General features: G+C 35.9%; 3 protein-coding genes and 1 pseudogene across 3 annotated transcripts in view; 3 read left to right on the forward strand and 1 right to left on the reverse strand.

Moving 5' to 3' along the window:
- LOC120212820 (SUMO-conjugating enzyme SCE1-like) overlaps positions 1 to 14304 on the forward strand; it is a 19027-nt gene extending 4723 nt beyond the window's left edge. Inside the window, exon 6 of the mRNA XM_039211006.1 lies at positions 14294 to 14304. The gene's annotated coding sequence lies outside the window, so the exon portion shown is untranslated. The remainder of the gene's footprint in view (positions 1 to 14293) is intronic.
- On the forward strand, positions 314 to 1469 carry LOC120212821 (ethylene-responsive transcription factor RAP2-1-like). The gene has a single exon (XM_039211007.1). It carries the CDS (start codon positions 493 to 495, stop codon positions 952 to 954), a length of 462 nt encoding a protein of 153 aa, XP_039066938.1. The 5' UTR covers positions 314 to 492; the 3' UTR covers positions 955 to 1469.
- LOC120212936 lies at positions 8010 to 9497 on the reverse strand (annotated as a pseudogene).
- LOC120212819 (WUSCHEL-related homeobox 4-like) lies at positions 11867 to 13066 on the forward strand. Its single transcript, XM_039211004.1, has 3 exons — positions 11867 to 12140; positions 12524 to 12796; positions 12889 to 13066. Exons 1-3 carry the CDS (start codon positions 11922 to 11924, stop codon positions 13042 to 13044), a joined length of 648 nt encoding a protein of 215 aa, XP_039066935.1. The 5' UTR covers positions 11867 to 11921; the 3' UTR covers positions 13045 to 13066.
- Positions 14305 to 17034: the final 2730 nt, after the last annotated feature.

A 17034-nucleotide genomic window follows, 5' to 3' on the forward strand; every position in this document is an offset into this window, starting at 1 on the left:
GACAAATAAATAAAGGGTAAACATAGAAATAAGCAAGGAGGTTAGTTTGCTAGGAGTATAATCACGTCGGCTGCTCACATGCCTACGATTACAAGCCGATAACCGCGAGAAATCATACATAAAATTTGTAGGCTTTTTAGAAAGAGAAAAGGAATATTGGAGGTGATGGATTATATCGGCCCAATTTGGATTTATGTAAAGGTAGATAGATCCATTAACGTGGCGGCCGTGCCCAGTCGACAGACTAGCAGCCAAGCGGAAAACTTCTCTCTCTCTCTCTCTCTCTCTCTCTCTCTTATCATATATATTTATTATACATCATACTTGTATATATTCAATATAGAATAGCTTTTGAAGTAAAGGGTATTCTTTGATTAAACGTAGCTAGAATCTGTTCCCTTCTTCTTCTTCTTCTTCTTATGGCTTACAAGTTTTAGTCTCCAGAACAAGTGGAAAAAATAATTCCATTTAGTTTTAGGAATCTTTTGTGTGATGGAGTTGGGTGATTGTTGTTTAACTTCGAGTTCAACAAAGGGAGAGAAGCGAAAGCTGCGTAGGCAACAGCAGCAAGAGAAACCATTCAGAGGGATAAGGATGAGGAAGTGGGGGAAGTGGGTTGCTGAAATCAGAGAACCCAACAAGAGGTCTAGGATTTGGCTCGGTTCTTATACCTCCCCTATAGCCGCTGCTCGTGCTTACGACACCGCCGTTTTCTACTTGCGTGGCCCTTCCGCTAGGCTCAACTTCCCTGACCTCGTTTTACAAGAAGACGACCTCCGGGATATCTCCGCCGCTTCCATACGCAAGAAAGCAACCGAGGTGGGGGCTAAAGTCGACGCTTTGGAAACTTCGCTTCATCATGCTTCTGCTTCATCTTCGGAATCATCCATCCTTTCTCGAGTTTTCCGGAAACCTGATTTGAACAAGTACCCCGAAACTTCTGATGAGGATTGAACATTATAATATTTACCATAACCACTAAGCCTACAACTGTTTATAGTCGCCACTTGTTTTTCTTTCACTTTTGTCTTTTGATTCTCTCATGAAATAGAAAGTGCCCGAGGAATAGAATCAATAAGGAAAATGGATTGATTCTCTGTTTGATAAGGTTATGAATGTTTTGCTTTGGGAATACAAGTTTAGTTTATGACATGTTGAGTTCTTGATCAGCTGTGCTTTTTGTTTAGGTTATATATTACAGTCTAGTATTTACATCAATTTATTTGCAGGGAAAATCAGAAAGAGATGATGGATCCGTGGTACACGAGATTGTTAGAGGATAGGTACGGAAAATAAAAACAAGGGCAATAGCCTACCAGTTTGTGTGTCCATATATTTTGTTTAGCTGCTAAAACCAAACAAAGTAGATAAGAAGATAAGGGTGAGACGTGAGATACAGTCATACAGAGGCATGAGAGAACCAAGTATAGTTAGTTACTTATGGCCTTGCTTGTGGTCACCAAAAAAAACACAGCCAAATAGATGAGCAGAGGAGGGAGGGTCATGTCACCGTCATCGATGGTGGTGGCTTTTACAAAAGGGTTTGTTTGTTGGAAGTTGAAAGGTGATGAAAGATAGGCGGTGAGTGGGGTTTTCTTTTTTATATACTACTTGATTAGCTTTAGTTGATGCTTGCTTATTTAGGGTTTGATTAGTTTTTTTAATCTTACTTTTGTTTGTTTGTTAAAAGCGTGTTAAAGGAAGGCAGTAATGGGACCTGGATTTTGATTTGTATTAATGAGGACCAAACATGTAACATGCTAAGCTGTTGGTTTGGACCACACCCTTCCATTTTTCTTTTCTTTAGATGGACGGTTGATTTTCTATATGTTCTGTAGCTATGAAAATCTGCCGCTGCCGCTCTTGTTTGTTCTAACTGTCATCTAATCATGATTTTTGACTTTGCAACGAGATAAGAAAGGATCCCGAACCCGACCCGAATAGGCCAGTCAAAGGAGGTCCTTGGTGGACTGAAATTTCAGGTTTTATATTTAATGATGCGTTGTTTTGATTGAGAGACGGTTGAATGCAAGTTATTCAAGGAGCCTCGAAATGTACCAATAGGAACAATAAATAAACAGGTTGTCTGACTGACCTCTCCTGCATATATTAATTTGTAGCATGTTGCTCTTGCGAATGGGAAGATGTCCTTCTTAAACTAAAAGGCAGGCAGTGCAAGAAGTAAACACGTGAAAGTAGCTAATCAGATTGTCATCCTCTTTCGCGCTGCCCATGAGTTAGCACAGTGGGTTGTCTCCTGTATCCACAATGTATTTCCAAAGCAATAGTGCACCACCAATCAAAAGTATTTCACACCTGTATCATATAATGCAATACTTTCTCGTGCATACGGTGGTTTTCGCTTCAAAATTCAACCATATCTTTGCCCTTGGCATCAGAAAATAGTTTATTAAGCAAGTAAAATGCTATCCACGGAAAGAGATTTACATGTCATAACAATGACATTGCACGTTATAATATTGAAACTATTATCGATAAACAATATCAAAAAATAAATAATACTAAAATTTATGTAATAAATCTAACATGAAAAAATCACAGGTAGAGAAGAAAAATTTAACTAATACGAAGGAAGAAAGCACAATAAGATTTTGGGGAAATAAAAACATGATATTTAATCCTTTACCTTTAGTATATAAAGTTATCTACTTTTAATCAAACTAAATTTTTATTTTCTCAATTAAATATTAATTAATTTATGTCTCTTTGAATTCGAGTCAAACTCTAATAAATCTCTACCGTGACGTGAATTCTGAAAGTGAAAATGTTTCAAGACAAAAACTCAAATTCGATGTGGCATCCAAAGTCAATAAAAAAATAATTCTTCACTTCAACGAACAAGTTCTTCACCTTTTCCACAATACCCCTCCAAGGGGTAATCTTTAGTAATGAACATCGACCGAATCCAAATTTTTCCTAAGCTTGGATTTAGTCTTCGCATCGACATGGTTATCATAAGTGCCAACTTTGCTCAGAAATGTATTACCACGAGCAATATCATGCACAACTGAATGAGGATTTCATGCACAATCCCGATCATCAATGATAATTTTATCTTTGTAATACTTCAAATTCAGGGCTAGTAGTTTCAGGTTTACCCGAGAGGTATGTGGGCTTCGAGGATTTTATAATTGAAGTTGTTGGGATGAGTATTAGCTTAATTGAATGAGGATTGAGCCCAATTAACCATAAAAAGGGATTTTTGAATTGTAGAAAAATGAGAATGACCAAAATTGTAATTAACCCATTTTAAAAAAATGAGAGATATTATATCTCATTTCGTCTTCTTCTCTTCACTTTCTTCATTCTCACTTCTTTTCTCCCTTCTCTTCTTCCTTCTCTTCCTCTCCAAGTGCATAGCTAAGGGTAAGTCCTTTGAGCCATTTCCTACTTCTTTTAAGCTTCATTTTCGTCCATAATTCTCCCAACAACATTGTTTTAAGGATTCAAGCTTTGGGTTTTTTATTTTTCTAGAGAAAGTGGAGTTTTATCATCCAACTTAGAGGAGAGTGTTGGGTGGTTAAAGGAGCTTCATTTCGGGATTCTAACACCAAGGTAGTGTATTCTAATTTTTGGAGTGTTAAGACTTTCATAAGCATGTAAAATTGCTAAGATTTGTGTATTTTTTCTTTTTAGGGTTTGTGCTTGATTTCACAATTAAATGACGTTTTAGATGTAAAACATGTGTTTTTATGCCAATTTATGACCCTAAGTAACCTTCAAAAGCTTTAGCACATGATTAGAAACCAAACTAAGACATTTGGGATGATTTTTGGGTGTTTTTCTAGCCTAAATAAGATATTTCTAGGTTCAAGTAAAGATACTAGATGAACAATATCAATAGTAATACTTCAAATTCAGGGCTAGTAGTTTCAGGTTTACCCGAGAGGTATGTGGGCTTCGAGGATTTCATAATTGAAGTTGTTGGGATGAGTATTAGCTTAACTAAATGAGGATTGAGCCCAATTAACCATAAAAAGGGATTTTTGAATTGTAAAAAGATGAGAATGACCAAAATTGTAATTAAACCATTTTTAAAAAGATGAGAGATATTATATCTCATTTCGTCTTCTTCTCTTCTCCCTTCTCCCTTCTCCCTTCTCCCTTCTCCCTTCTCCTTCTCCTTCTCCCTTCTCCCTTCTCCCTTCTCCCTTCTCCCTTCTCTTCCTCTCCAAGTGCATAGCTAAGGGTAAGTCCTTTGAGCCATTTCATACTTCTTTTAAGCTTCATTTTCGTCCATAATTCTCCCAACAACATTGTTTTAAGGATTCAAGCTTTGGATTTCTTATTTTTCTAGAGAAAGTGGAGTTTTATCATCCAACTTAGAGGAGAGTGTTGGGTGGTTAAAGGAGCTTCATTTCGGGATTCTAACACCAAGGTAGTGTATTTCTAATCCTTTGGAGAGTTAAGACTTTCATAAGCATGTAAAATTGCTAAGATTTGTATATTTATGCCTTTTAGGGTTTATGATTGATTTCACAATTAAATGACATTTTAGATGTAAAACATGTGTTTTTATGCCACTTTATGGCCCTAAGTAACCTTCAAAAGCTTTAGCACATGATTAGGAACCAAACTAAGACATTTGGGATGATTTTTGGGTGTTTTTCTAGCCTAAATAAGATATTTCTAGGTTCAAGTAGAGATACTAGGTGAACAATATCAATATTGGATGAATTGGGACAAAATTTGGGGATTTCCAGTTGATAGTATCAATATTGCCCCTACAGTATCGATACTTAGGGTACATGGTATCGATTTTTATCTTGCCTATGACTTCAGTCATAACTGGCCACATTTTCAGCAACAGAAGTCATTTTGGTACCGATACTTATACGATATCGATACTTGACCATAGGGTATCAATACTTTAAGTAGAGTATCGATACTACCCACTTTGGATGGTTAAATTTGTTTCTTTAAAGTTCATAAGAGCTAAGGATGATCTGTAATGGTGGAACTTAGTCTATAGGGACATAAATGACCAAAGATGTTTAAAAACACTCATAGGAGTGGGTTACAACCGAAGTAACCATACTAAGCGTGATATGTCCAAGTATCTTTAGTCGAGCACATATCAAATAGTTAAGAATGAGGATTGTTGTAGAGAATGTATTGACAAGCGGTACAATAAGTAATTTATATTCAGTAATAGCGGAAATCGTGTGCTTCAAGAATGTCAGTGAATTGAGAACATATGTTATCATTCCATTTTAAGGGGTTTTGAAGAGAAATACGATAAGAGCGATTAGAGTGTCGCTGCCCAGTAATAAACCCGAGTCAGTTATCAAGCTAATTAGTGTTTTAGACAACAAACACAATAATCATTGTAAAATCATGAAACACATAGAGACTTCTCTAGTGATAGAGGATGACTAAAACACCTTTAAGTATCGAATAACTGGAATAGAGTCGCTTAATAAACTAACATAAGTAAGAGACTAATAAACCCTTGCATAACATTTTAGGTAAGAGAATGAGCGAGAAAGCAGCTAGTGAAAGGGTGATCTCACTTTAGTGTGTCTAGCTATGCTAGAGTGTAGTCATGCTACCTTAGTTGCCCTAGTAGGACATTGTCAGTGTTATGCAGCTTTAGGCCCTTAATTATGCATGTATAGTTGCACTAATCCAGTAAAATATAATCCTTAAAGCTTAGCTTGATAACTATGTGAGATCGAGCAAATACTTCAGTTGAATGGGAATTGTACCGATGTTATGTGACACTGGGTTCCCTCAGTTGAATAGTGTCTGATAGCTATGTGAGACCAGATAATAGCAGTGTTGCATTTAGATAATTCACAACAGAGTCAGTGTCACATTTAGATAATGCAAAATAGTTACAGTCAATGTGGGTAGAGCCCTAATAGAGGTATACTCACGGTGAGGACCTTAGAAGAGGATTAAGGGAAGCACGAGGCTCCTACTTCAGTGATAGAATATTTAAACATTGAGTAGGTGGTACTTGATTAAGATCATGCATGTACCTACTGCTTAGTACCATGTTTTTGACATGCTTATGTTTATTAGACTCATAATGATGCTTTAGATTAGCGATTATACTACTGGGCTTTGTAAGCTCATCGTTCAAATGTTTTTTGTTCGCATGTTATTAGCTTGAGCAATTCATGGAGCATCATCGCAACAGGACTTACAATATCTCCTTCAGAGTATTGTACTATAACTTTAGTGGGCATGTGTATTCATAGGACCCTTATTATTGTATTTGGATTTATAACTCAGTTTGTATTAGTTTGGTTTTAAATTATTATTACTTTATTTTGGAAAAAAAATTGATTAATTTGAATCTTTGAGGAAAATTGAGATTTTGATGAAATTTAGATTTAATTTAAATTCATTTGAATTTGGAGTCGTCATCGACCTTTGGGTTAGATAGGTCGAATACCTAAAAAACATATTTTAAAACAATTTTAAGAAAAAAATATTTTTAAGACAAAAATTGGTCTGCTTTTACCAAAGATTCATTTTAAAAGGTTCGGGAGTATATTACGCATGGGGAAGGGTAAACAATCCCACATCGTCCAAAATTGGTACATAATCATTTATATGTTGTCGTTGTAGTGAAATTTGTAATTCAAGTCAAAAATTAAAGTATGATCATTTTTATTTAACTTTAATTGATTATTTCGAATCACAAAATTGCACAAAATGAACTTAATTTATTTCAAGTTCATTTTTCGTTCAAATATCGTTGAATTGCACTACTTCTTCAAGTCGTGTTTTTCACGTCCATTCTACGATAGAGTGTTGTTGAAAAATATGTGAGTAAAAATATTGAAATTGACTATTAAATGTAAGGATGTTTTATAACATAAAAAGGTTTTAACAAAAAATATATATAATAATAATATAAATATCAAAATATTTAGTATTAGTAAATGAAATAATACACACGGATATTTATTGTCTAAATTATTTAACAGGCAAATAGATATAATATGTGTATATATATTCGTAAAGGAATAAATAAAAAAGGTATAAAAACTATATTTATATATATACATAAAGAAATATATAAGGACTAAAATAAAACGGTAGGAAGGTATAGAGATTAAATGTGCAAATCAATGTTCTATACTATGAATTAAATCTGAAGTGCACATGGAAAACAGGGGTTAATCATGCAAATAAACCAATAAAGCCTAGACAATGACTAAAATAAATACATAATATAACGAAAGAGACCTAAAGAGAAAATAAATATTTTCTAACATGTAATAACACGGAGACCAAAATGGAATAAATCCATAGCATACAATATTAATTAGAGTAGTGACTAAAATATAATATAAACCAAGTAAAATTAGAAGCAAAAAATGTGAAAAGAAAAATTTATAATTAGTGACCAAAATGAAATCATACAAAACTTAAATGATCACAAAGGCTATTAACCCACGTGCTGAAATCTGTAAGACCTAACTTTCTAAACTAAGTCATTTTGCGCAAGGTATATAAATCTCTTTATGGATTATAAAACCCTAAAAATTCATTTGTCATTCGAATGCTTAAAAAATGGGGGTAAACTACTCCAATGGTCATTAATTTTTGGGTAAGTTTTTATTTTCACCATTGATGTTTCAAAAGTTACAAATCGATCATTAACGTTATCGTTTGTTTCAAATTGGTCATTCGCCGTTAACAGGCGCGACGAAAAACACACATAAACTGTTAATAGCTGTTAACAGGCTTACCTGGATGGTATAATTACACAAACAATCTATTTTATTTATATATTATTTCAATTTGATCCTAATTTTAATAAATTAAAATATATTTATTTTTAATTCTTATAAATAATGATATATTTTTATACAAAATAATTAAATCTTTAAGTCCACCGGGGAAATCAAAAATTTAAAATTAGTTATAAAAACAAATTATAACAAATAGGGTATTTTTAAACACCTTACTCTTTGCTATATCTTACCCTTTTGCTTTCAATAGTAAAATAAAAACAGATGGCAAGTAGCCAATCCTTTCCGAAGAACCAGCTTCAGTTCACCAACTCAGATACCCATCTAACATCAGGACCCGACCCTGTTGGTTGAAGACGGCCAAGAGAAATTTCCTTGCTCAGCTTTGCATACATACTTGCCCTTAAGTCTCTCACAGACTCCAATTTCTCCATCGCAAGTTCCTCTTTGAAAGCGTTGCATTCCCAGAAGTCACATTTTCCGAGGCTAAACTGAGTCAGTGTACGGGTCGGAGTTGAAGGAGAGCTGAAAAAGTCGGTGGAAGTGTGAAACCACAAGGAGAATCGATTTCAGATTCCATTTGCAGTCCCTGGGAATAGGTACAACTCATTTTGGCCTTACCAAGCTGCAGACTTCGCATAGAAGCACCAAGTTCATTCACCGAATTAAATGAGCCACTGGGTGACGTAGCAGGTGATTCAAAAGATGGGGATAAAGGAGGCAAAGTCAAAATAGAAGTTGGTGAAGAACCAAACTCCTGACGGTGGCGCATGAGAGAACCAACATGATCCAAAACACTTGAACCAGATCCATTTCCTATCGGGTTCTGCTGTGGCAACACCCGAAGTTGTTCCGGAGTGTGAGCAAAAAAGCAAACCATTCTTTTACAACTGGTTCCGCCCTTGTAAGGCTGAGTACGATAAAGAGCAGGGTGGAGCCAACACTCGAAAACACCGTGAGCGAACTCACAAGAATCACCTCTTTTACAGTTTCCTTTGCGAAAGTCGGGGCAAGTAGTTTCGGAGTAATGGAACTTCCTCGGGTCCCTTCTTCGGGCTTTCACCAGGGTGGGCGTATGGACACACGGTCCAGTCATGTGACCTTCCACGCGCGCACCTCCTCACCTTGAACTGGTACATCCGAAAATGTTGGCATGAAAATGCATCGACGGGTAAGTCTAAATCCTCACTCGTTGACTCCGACTTGTTGTCGTTTGACGGTAGATAATGGTGGATAGACTCGAGGTAATCGACGCGACAAGGACTATTAAGTGCATTGCTACAATTAAAGTTGACTGATGGAAAGTTAGCCGAAGGTATTTCGATCGTACGATTTTAATTTATTAAAATTAAGATTAAATTGAAAGAATATATAAATAACATGAATTATTTGTGTAATTATACCATTTAGGTAAGCTTGTTAACAGTTGTTAACAGTCCACGAGTGTTTTCTGTCACGTCTGTTAATGATGAGTAACTAATTTGTAACAAACGATAATGTTAGTGATTGATTTGTGACCTTCGAAATATCAATGGTGAAAACAAAAACTTACCTAAACATTAATGACCATTGGAGTAGTTTACCCAAAAATGAGAGAGAATTTCCCAAAGTCTCGTTGGTTCCCTCCTCTTTTAAGAAATCAGCGAGCCTCCGTCGTAACAATCACTGTGAATTGGCACCGACCGTCATTTGACGGCTACGAAGAAGTAAAGGATGACCACCTATCAAAGTCAGTTCACGCCTTAATACGAATTTGGGCTCCATTTGGACTAAAACACTCCAAAAAAATCATAGATCTACGAAAGAGTTTCTCTTATTCTTCAACTCTGGTGACCTTTGAGCTTCTCGATGATCAACGTTGAAGATAAGTTCTCCAATTCTATTTCTTCTTTCTTTCTTTTTTGGCTTCTTGTTCCGACTTTTGTTCGGTTTTAGTTGTTTTTTTTCTCCCTTATCAAAAATGGTTGCCCTATATTATAAAATGATGGTGGTTGCTCGTTTGGTGAGACTAGGGTGATAGAAGAGGGTAGATGGGGTTGTAATGATGGCTCCTCAGATTTTTCGGGGAGTGGGTTTGATTTGATTTTTTTTATTTTTTTATTGATTTGATTTTTTCTTTAAAACAGGGATATTTATGACGGTGGAACAGTGAAAGTGGTAGGTTTCATCGGCGACGAATAGTGGCAGCGGGAGCTTAAGGTTAGGGTTAGATTAAGTTAGGGTTTAGTTTAGGTTTGGGCTATTGGGCCGGTTTAGGTAGGTTTGTATTTGGGCTAGTTTGGTTTGATTGGATTTGGGTCAGGATTTGTAATTGGGCCTGAAAAAAGAAATTAATTATTAATATTTAATATAAAAAAAATAAAAAACGCCTAAAAACTCGAGACAAAAACCGGTGTCTCCAAAGAGCTCAGGATGAAAATGAACTGTTTAGCAAAAGCAACCATTTTCAAAGAGTGTATTGGCAAGTTTGTCAATGTCTGGATTCTATTGGCAGTGCATGGCTAGGTCCAAGGTCGGGAGGGAAAGGCCAGATCTGCGCCCGGCAACAAAATCCCAAAAGTTGAATCCTTTATTTATTTGACTATAGACAGGATAGCTAAGGCAGTAGATAAGCTTACAAATGCAATACAGCAAATTTTGTTAGAGTTTTGGGATTACATTTTACATTTTGGAAGTTTCAGCTCTTCTCTATTTCAGGAATATGACGTTTCAAATCCATTTGGCTTTTTTCTTTCTTTCTTTCTTTCCCACTGAAGTTAACCTTATTTTTTCCCTCTAATATATGTTCAGACATATATATTTTAAGTGTATATTTATTCAAATATATAATGTCCAACAATGGTTTGATATTTATTTTGTAATTTTATATACAAAAATATGCATGGTTTAATAACGTCTAGCAAGTTTGTTTCATAAAATTATGCTCAAACAAGCAAACAAAATTGGTTTAAAAAAAGCAAAAATTATTGTAGAAAGGGAGAGACTGACCAATGGCTCCGTGTCCTTTTATTACAACGGGTATCGAACCCTTGGATTGGATATATAATTGAAGCACACGTGTAGTTGGCGTCACACATGTTGAACCCTATCGATTGCACTCCAAACTTTCCTTTGTGACTGGTCAAAAAAAAAACCCAGTTCTTTTTCCAAACCTCATCATACAAAGTGGAACATGCATTTATTATTTACCACTATCTGTTTTATACGTGCAAGACATGATCCATAATTACTGCCAAAAGTTATCATTTCTCAATGATATTGGTCGATTATATATATATATAAGGTTTATTTTATCATTTATGTTTTAAATTTATAGTTACAAGCTAAAAGGGTGTTTATTAGAAACAATATATTTAATATTGCAATTAAAATAATTAATTATTTGAACGATTATTAATATTATAAAAATAGAGAGATTAAATTATATCATTAAAATATAATAAATAATATTAAATGGTTAAAAATTATCTTAAAACATATATTATTTTATACTTAAAAATGTATAAAACATTATTATCATGATATTTTAATATGAAATAAAATACATATGCAGTTGGATTTCTTTAACGTACTAGGAATTGCATGGTGCATGGCAGGTGCTAGACTCGAGAGATTTTGCCCAAGAATATATATTAAATGGGGTTTGAAGATTAGGGCATTGAATCTGGGAAAATGAGAGCAACAGTTCCCAAAGTAGGGTTGTTTTCGTGGAACACAAAATAGATGAGTAGGATTAATTTAGTTGGTTTGGTATATTCAACATTCTATGCCTGTGAAAGAGGACGGCCTTCACCCCTTTCTCTTTCTTTGTGTCTCCGTATCTTGCAAAGAGAAAGAAGAGAGTTACACTTTCAAGTTTTGGGGTTGGAGGAATCTTTTGATAAGAAAAAGTAGAGTTTGAGGAGGGGAGAAAAAACACAAAGGCCACCGAAAAGCAAGTGTGGCCAGGCCAACCCACACGTTCATACTCTATACCCTTCTCTTTTGTTTATTCCCCTATTTGAACACTTCCCCTGTCCTCTTTGTTTCTTTTAGTTTTTTTTAACATGAGGTTAATCATAAGTCAACCTCACTTCATCATTTGGTCTTTGCTCTTCAAAGCACCACCTCATTTCCCACTCTTTTTTTTTTTGGGATTCCTTCCGATCTATATAATTCACCATTCTCTCCATCATTCACTCCTTTACCATGGGAAACATGAAGGTGCACCAGCTGGCACGTGGATTCGGGGAGCACGAACCATCTCTCTCCCTTGGCTGTAAGCGCTTACGCCCTCTCGCTCCCAAGCTCCACCACCAGGCCTCCTCCCCTGATACAGTCTCCTCTTTCCACCTCAAAAGCTTCATTAGACCAGAAAGAGGCCCCAGAAAGCTTGTCCCCTGTGACCAGAAGCGCCATTCTCCTCAGGTACCCTCCTTTGTTAATTAATTGCCTCTACCTTCAGTCTCATCCTATCTTGTCTTACTTCACTATTGTCAACTTGGCTGTATGTGGCACTAACATCCCTTCCGTAGTTCGGTTTCCGTCTTACAGCCTTATTTGTCTTAGCCAATCTATAACTAAACCACCTTGTCAGTGACCTACGTCTGAGTAGGTAAAAATATATGTACAATTATGAAAATGGTACGATGATTCCTTTTTTTTTCAATTGCCAATGAGAGGAGAAGGATGTTTTTTTCTTTTAAGATGTGACATTATTTATGAGTTTAAGTTGTTAATGGAAACTTAATCAAGCAAAGAATACTGGGATTTGGAAAGAAGTTTTATGAACCACAAACTTTGTCATGTAGGTGGAAACACATGCTGGAGGTACGCGGTGGAATCCAACGCAAGAACAGATAGGGATTCTGGAGATGCTGTATAGAGGTGGGATACGAACTCCAAATGCACAACAAATAGAGCAAATCACAGCGCAATTGGGAAAGTATGGGAAGATCGAAGGCAAAAACGTTTTCTACTGGTTTCAAAACCACAAAGAACGCGAGAGGCAAAAGCTGAAGCACAGCAGCCTTGGCTTTACCCATTCTACCAGGAACTCAGCTCCCATAACTTTGGACACTAGGGTACTCCCCTTGGTTTAATTATAGAATGAGTATCTGGTTTAGTTTCCCCTGTAAACATTAGGTTTACCAAATAATCATGCTTTATCTTACAGGTGGAAATAATGGAAAGATCCGATGAGGATAGTCCATATAAGAGGATGTGCAAGAGTTGGTCATTTGAGTACTTGGAAGAAAACAGCGGAACGCCATGTAAAGAGGAGGAAAGCAGAGCCCTGGAGCTATTCCCATTGCACCCTGAAGGCAGATGAAAAGGCGTTTGAAAATAGGAAAAAGTTGGGAAAAACTGCTAGAAAATCAAAACTCCGTTCCCATTATGATATTCTTTGAAAAAGATGATGATTAAATGTGGTAGCTTTTTCTTTCTTTTGTTTCGGGAAAGAAGAAAGACAAAGTTGTCTCTCCTTAACTCTTCTGCTTATTTATTCCCGACTTAAAAGCAAATCAGATTTATGTCACTCTTTATTCGATCTTTCTTCCAGCTGGTGAATTGGTTTTTGTTTCCTTTCTTTTTGGGCGTCACTTCGACTACTTGGGGAGAAACCGGTACTTTGCATCATTCATCCCCTTAAGCTAGCTCATACCTTCCCCCTTGAATATTTGGTTTTATTATTATAAAAAAAATGAGAAAGACAGAAGTAGATTGATGGTGTGTGTCCTTGAAAAAATAAATCAAGATGCAGGATCAATAATCTTTATGATACTATTGCCTGGGCCTGGAAGGCTTCTGTAAAGTTGCTACTATATATCCATATCTATCTACTTCGCCACCGGCCAGTTAACTGATGTGTGTATTTGACTATTTATATAGGCATTTAAAATCAAAAGTTAATAATATTCGGTGGGAGTGGGACAGATATGAAATTCATGGCAGAAGAATATATTTTCAAATGGAGAGATGGGGGGTTTCTCTCGGTAACCGAGAGTGAATCACTGATTACCATTCAAAAAAAGGCTGTGAACTCTGAAAGAAAAGTGGAATTCCTTTTCCAGCTTTGTCGCAAACAACTTGGTTTATAGGAAGAAGAGATGCTATATTATGCAAGTCAAATTCACTTTGAAGAAAATACCTCCGTATGCAAGCTGCTATCTCATGGACACGCCAAAATAATAGTATTTATACCCTCCGTTCATTTTAATGCAGAAAACATACTTGTAGACTAATGTTTCTGGAAGACTTTTAATTTGGAGGCATGCATGACCATAGGATACACTTTGGAGTTATAAGACACTTCTATCTGTCACATGATATTTCAAAACAGGACATATTTGAGATATATAAAATCTGACATTGATAAAGAAAAGAAAATCATTTGTACTACTTTTACTAAACAGAGTAAGCATCTCCGCTACATTCTCCTCCGAGTATCAACAGCGTTCAAGATCTACAAGCCTACTTGTAATCAGCCTATCTCTTACTATAACTCTCTGAATAGTGAGGACAGGAAATAGCTCAGCTCTATCTTTCCAGAGAAATTGCTCATTCATGCTGAAAGGTAGTAGCTATTTGGTCCTTGTGGTCTTATCGAAACAAAAAACTACATGAAAATTTTACTCAGAGTCCTAAAGACCTAACCAGGTACATTCATAATTTTATAGAAGAGTTTGATGCAAGCAACACTTCTACAGGTACCTCTACTAGCTGTGCCAATGAATGTTGGTCTCCACCCCCAGATGCAGGGCCGGCCCAGGACCTGTGCCACATGGGCCTGGGCACAGGGCATCATATTTAAGGGGGCATCATTCTAATATTTTGCCTTCCCAATTATTACCTCTTTTGCTTTTACCAGGACGACGACCATTTTGCTTGTAAAACTGAATCCGAGATTGAGTTGTTTTCAGTTTTCGATTGTTCGAGATCCTTCACACTATTCTCTGATTTACTTCGTGTTTGGATGCATTTCTGCTTTTCCGGTTCTCGCAGGTCAGCTTTCTATAATTTATGTAGTGAGACAAATTTCTTGAATCTACCTGGTTGATCTATCCAGTACTCTTCGAAATTCCCTCCTTTGTCTATTATATAATTCCCATTATTTATGGATTTTAAAGATATTATGGGTTTTTGTTGAATTGATTAGATAACTTATTGTATGACCGGGATTTTTTTTATCTGAGTTTTGTTTAAATCAAGGGTTTATTTTTAAATGTTCAATATGAATTTCCTGTTTGGTCTTACCGTCTTAGCATTGAATCGAAATTCCCTCCTTTGTCTATTTTTAAATGTTCAAGGAATCTGGAATGTGCCTCAATGTTTTTTTTACTTTGGGGCATGTTTGTCCAAAGAATCATGTTCACTTTGAAGATTTTGGAAATGGTATTAGTTTGTTCTTGCCTAATGGTTTTAAGTTAGCCATTTGGTTCGATCGGGTGGGGCTTAAACCGGTTCCTGTTTTTGGAAAACGAAATGCAGTAGTCTGTATGCCACTTGATTTTATTTTTTGAAATGAGTCTTGACTAGTGAGTGCAGAATTTTAACATGCAGCAAATTATAGTTGTAGAACCCAATTATTTTTCAACCAGCCGGTCCCAAAGATTAAAAGCAAATATAAAAGCGACGGATTCATAAATAATTCAGACAAGTGTGAGGCTTGTGGGGAAGAATGTTTGCAAATGTTTGCAAGTGCTGGCTAATGTTTGAAAGTGCTTTCTGGATCTTGAATCATGAGATTGCATTTTCTGTTTTGCTAGTAGCCTAGCAGTAGATAGCTTTCCTGTTTAACTTATCTTCTTTTATTTTCGTACAATTCATTTTTTAGAGTGATTCATTTTGATTATTTTGATTTCATCATTAATTTTTCAGATCAGTTGATTGTGAGAAAGAACAAGTGAGAAAGAACAAGTCAACAACATAAACTTCGATCATCGGTCAGGTTGTATCTTTCCTTGGTAATATACATGTTTTATTGTTTACTTGCTACTATATTTGTTTTATTGATTACTTTTAAATATGTTACCTCAAAAACAACCATCGGGTGCTCAAAATAGAAAACGAAAAAAAATAAGAACAAGAAATAGATAATTCTTTACATGTGTCTTTAGATAGATTTATTGTTAGACCGGTTAAACCTTCTAATAATCCGATCTTCGAAGCACGATGACTCAAGATAGATTGAACGGATTAGCAATTCTAACCATCGAAAGTCAATTTTTACAAAGTCTTGATTATCGTAAAATAATAGAAGTTTTTGTTTCAAAAAATGCACGAATGCATCATTTTAGGTGATATTTGTAACATTGTAGGTTTTGGTTTGTATTAGCATTGATATTGTTTGACGATAATTTTTATTACATTTTTTTTAAAAAAAAAATTATATTTTGTCTATTATACGTTACAAGTATAGGGACATAAAATTATTATTTCGCCCAGGGCATTAAAATTCATTGGACCGGCCCTGCCCAGATGACAAGTTCAAAACAAATTTTGGTGCAAGTTTTGATTTGGCTACTAAATCCTCCACAACAGGAATTTTTGTCAGAAATTCAGAAGGGCTAATAATGGTTGCATGTTCTTATCCTAACTTTTATGTTGCGAATCCAGAAACTGCCGAAGCACTAGCCTGCGAGCAAGCTGTTTCCCTTTCAAGAGAACTAAGATTTTTTACAGTTATCATCGAAGGGGATGCCCTGGTGGTGATCAACAAAATATCACAGCCTTCAAATGGTAACTCGGAAATTAGAGCGATAGTTCAAAATGTGCAAGCTATGGGTAGAGATTTCGAAACGTTGTCTTTTACCCATGTCCGTCGGAGTCAAAATGCTGCTGCCCATGTCCTCGCCAAGATTGGACGTTCTTTTCTAGTTCGTATGGTCTGGTTGGAAGTAGCTCCAGTTGAAGTTGAAGCATCAGTCGCTCGTGACCGTTGGTGGGTGGATCCACCGAACTAATTTTGAAGCTACGATAGTTTGATATCGGAGATTTCTTTGAATCCTTTCTCCGATTTATTTTTGTCTTTTCATCTGCATGCAATGTCTTATTTTGGTTCCAAAATTGGAGAGCTGAACCCAGATGAAGATTGTTGTTCACGCTCCTTGCTATTTTTTTGGGCAATTCATTTATCGAGGGGCAAACTCTAATATTTTAGGAGCCCAAATGAGCCAACAGACCCAATACTGATCAGACAATAAGTTAAGGTATAGAAAGACCTTGTTAAATGGACTGAGATAGAAGGTTGGCCTGTTTCTTAGGTCAGTAGTCCACCCGCTTTTGAGTATTTGACCAACTGTCTATTTTTAACTTTTTC

This window comes from Hibiscus syriacus, unplaced genomic scaffold (assembly GCF_006381635.1).
Source record: "Hibiscus syriacus cultivar Baekdansim isolate YM2019G1 unplaced genomic scaffold, ASM638163v2 tig00110017_pilon, whole genome shotgun sequence".
Classification (NCBI taxonomy): Eukaryota; Viridiplantae; Streptophyta; class Magnoliopsida; order Malvales; family Malvaceae; genus Hibiscus; species Hibiscus syriacus.

Bases quoted from the DNA above. Each gene is read 5' to 3' on its own strand.
- LOC120212819 (XM_039211004.1), top strand. From the start codon at position 11,922: ATGGGAAACATGAAGGTGCACCAGCTGGCACGTGGATTCGGGGAGCAC. The intron at 12,141-12,523 runs GTACCCTCCTTT...TTTGTCATGTAG, and splicing joins AGAAGCGCCATTCTCCTCAG to GTGGAAACACATGCTGGAGG. The intron at 12,797-12,888 runs GTACTCCCCTTG...TTTATCTTACAG, and splicing joins CCATAACTTTGGACACTAGG to GTGGAAATAATGGAAAGATC.
- LOC120212821 (XM_039211007.1), top strand. From the start codon at position 493: ATGGAGTTGGGTGATTGTTGTTTAACTTCGAGTTCAACAAAGGGAGAG.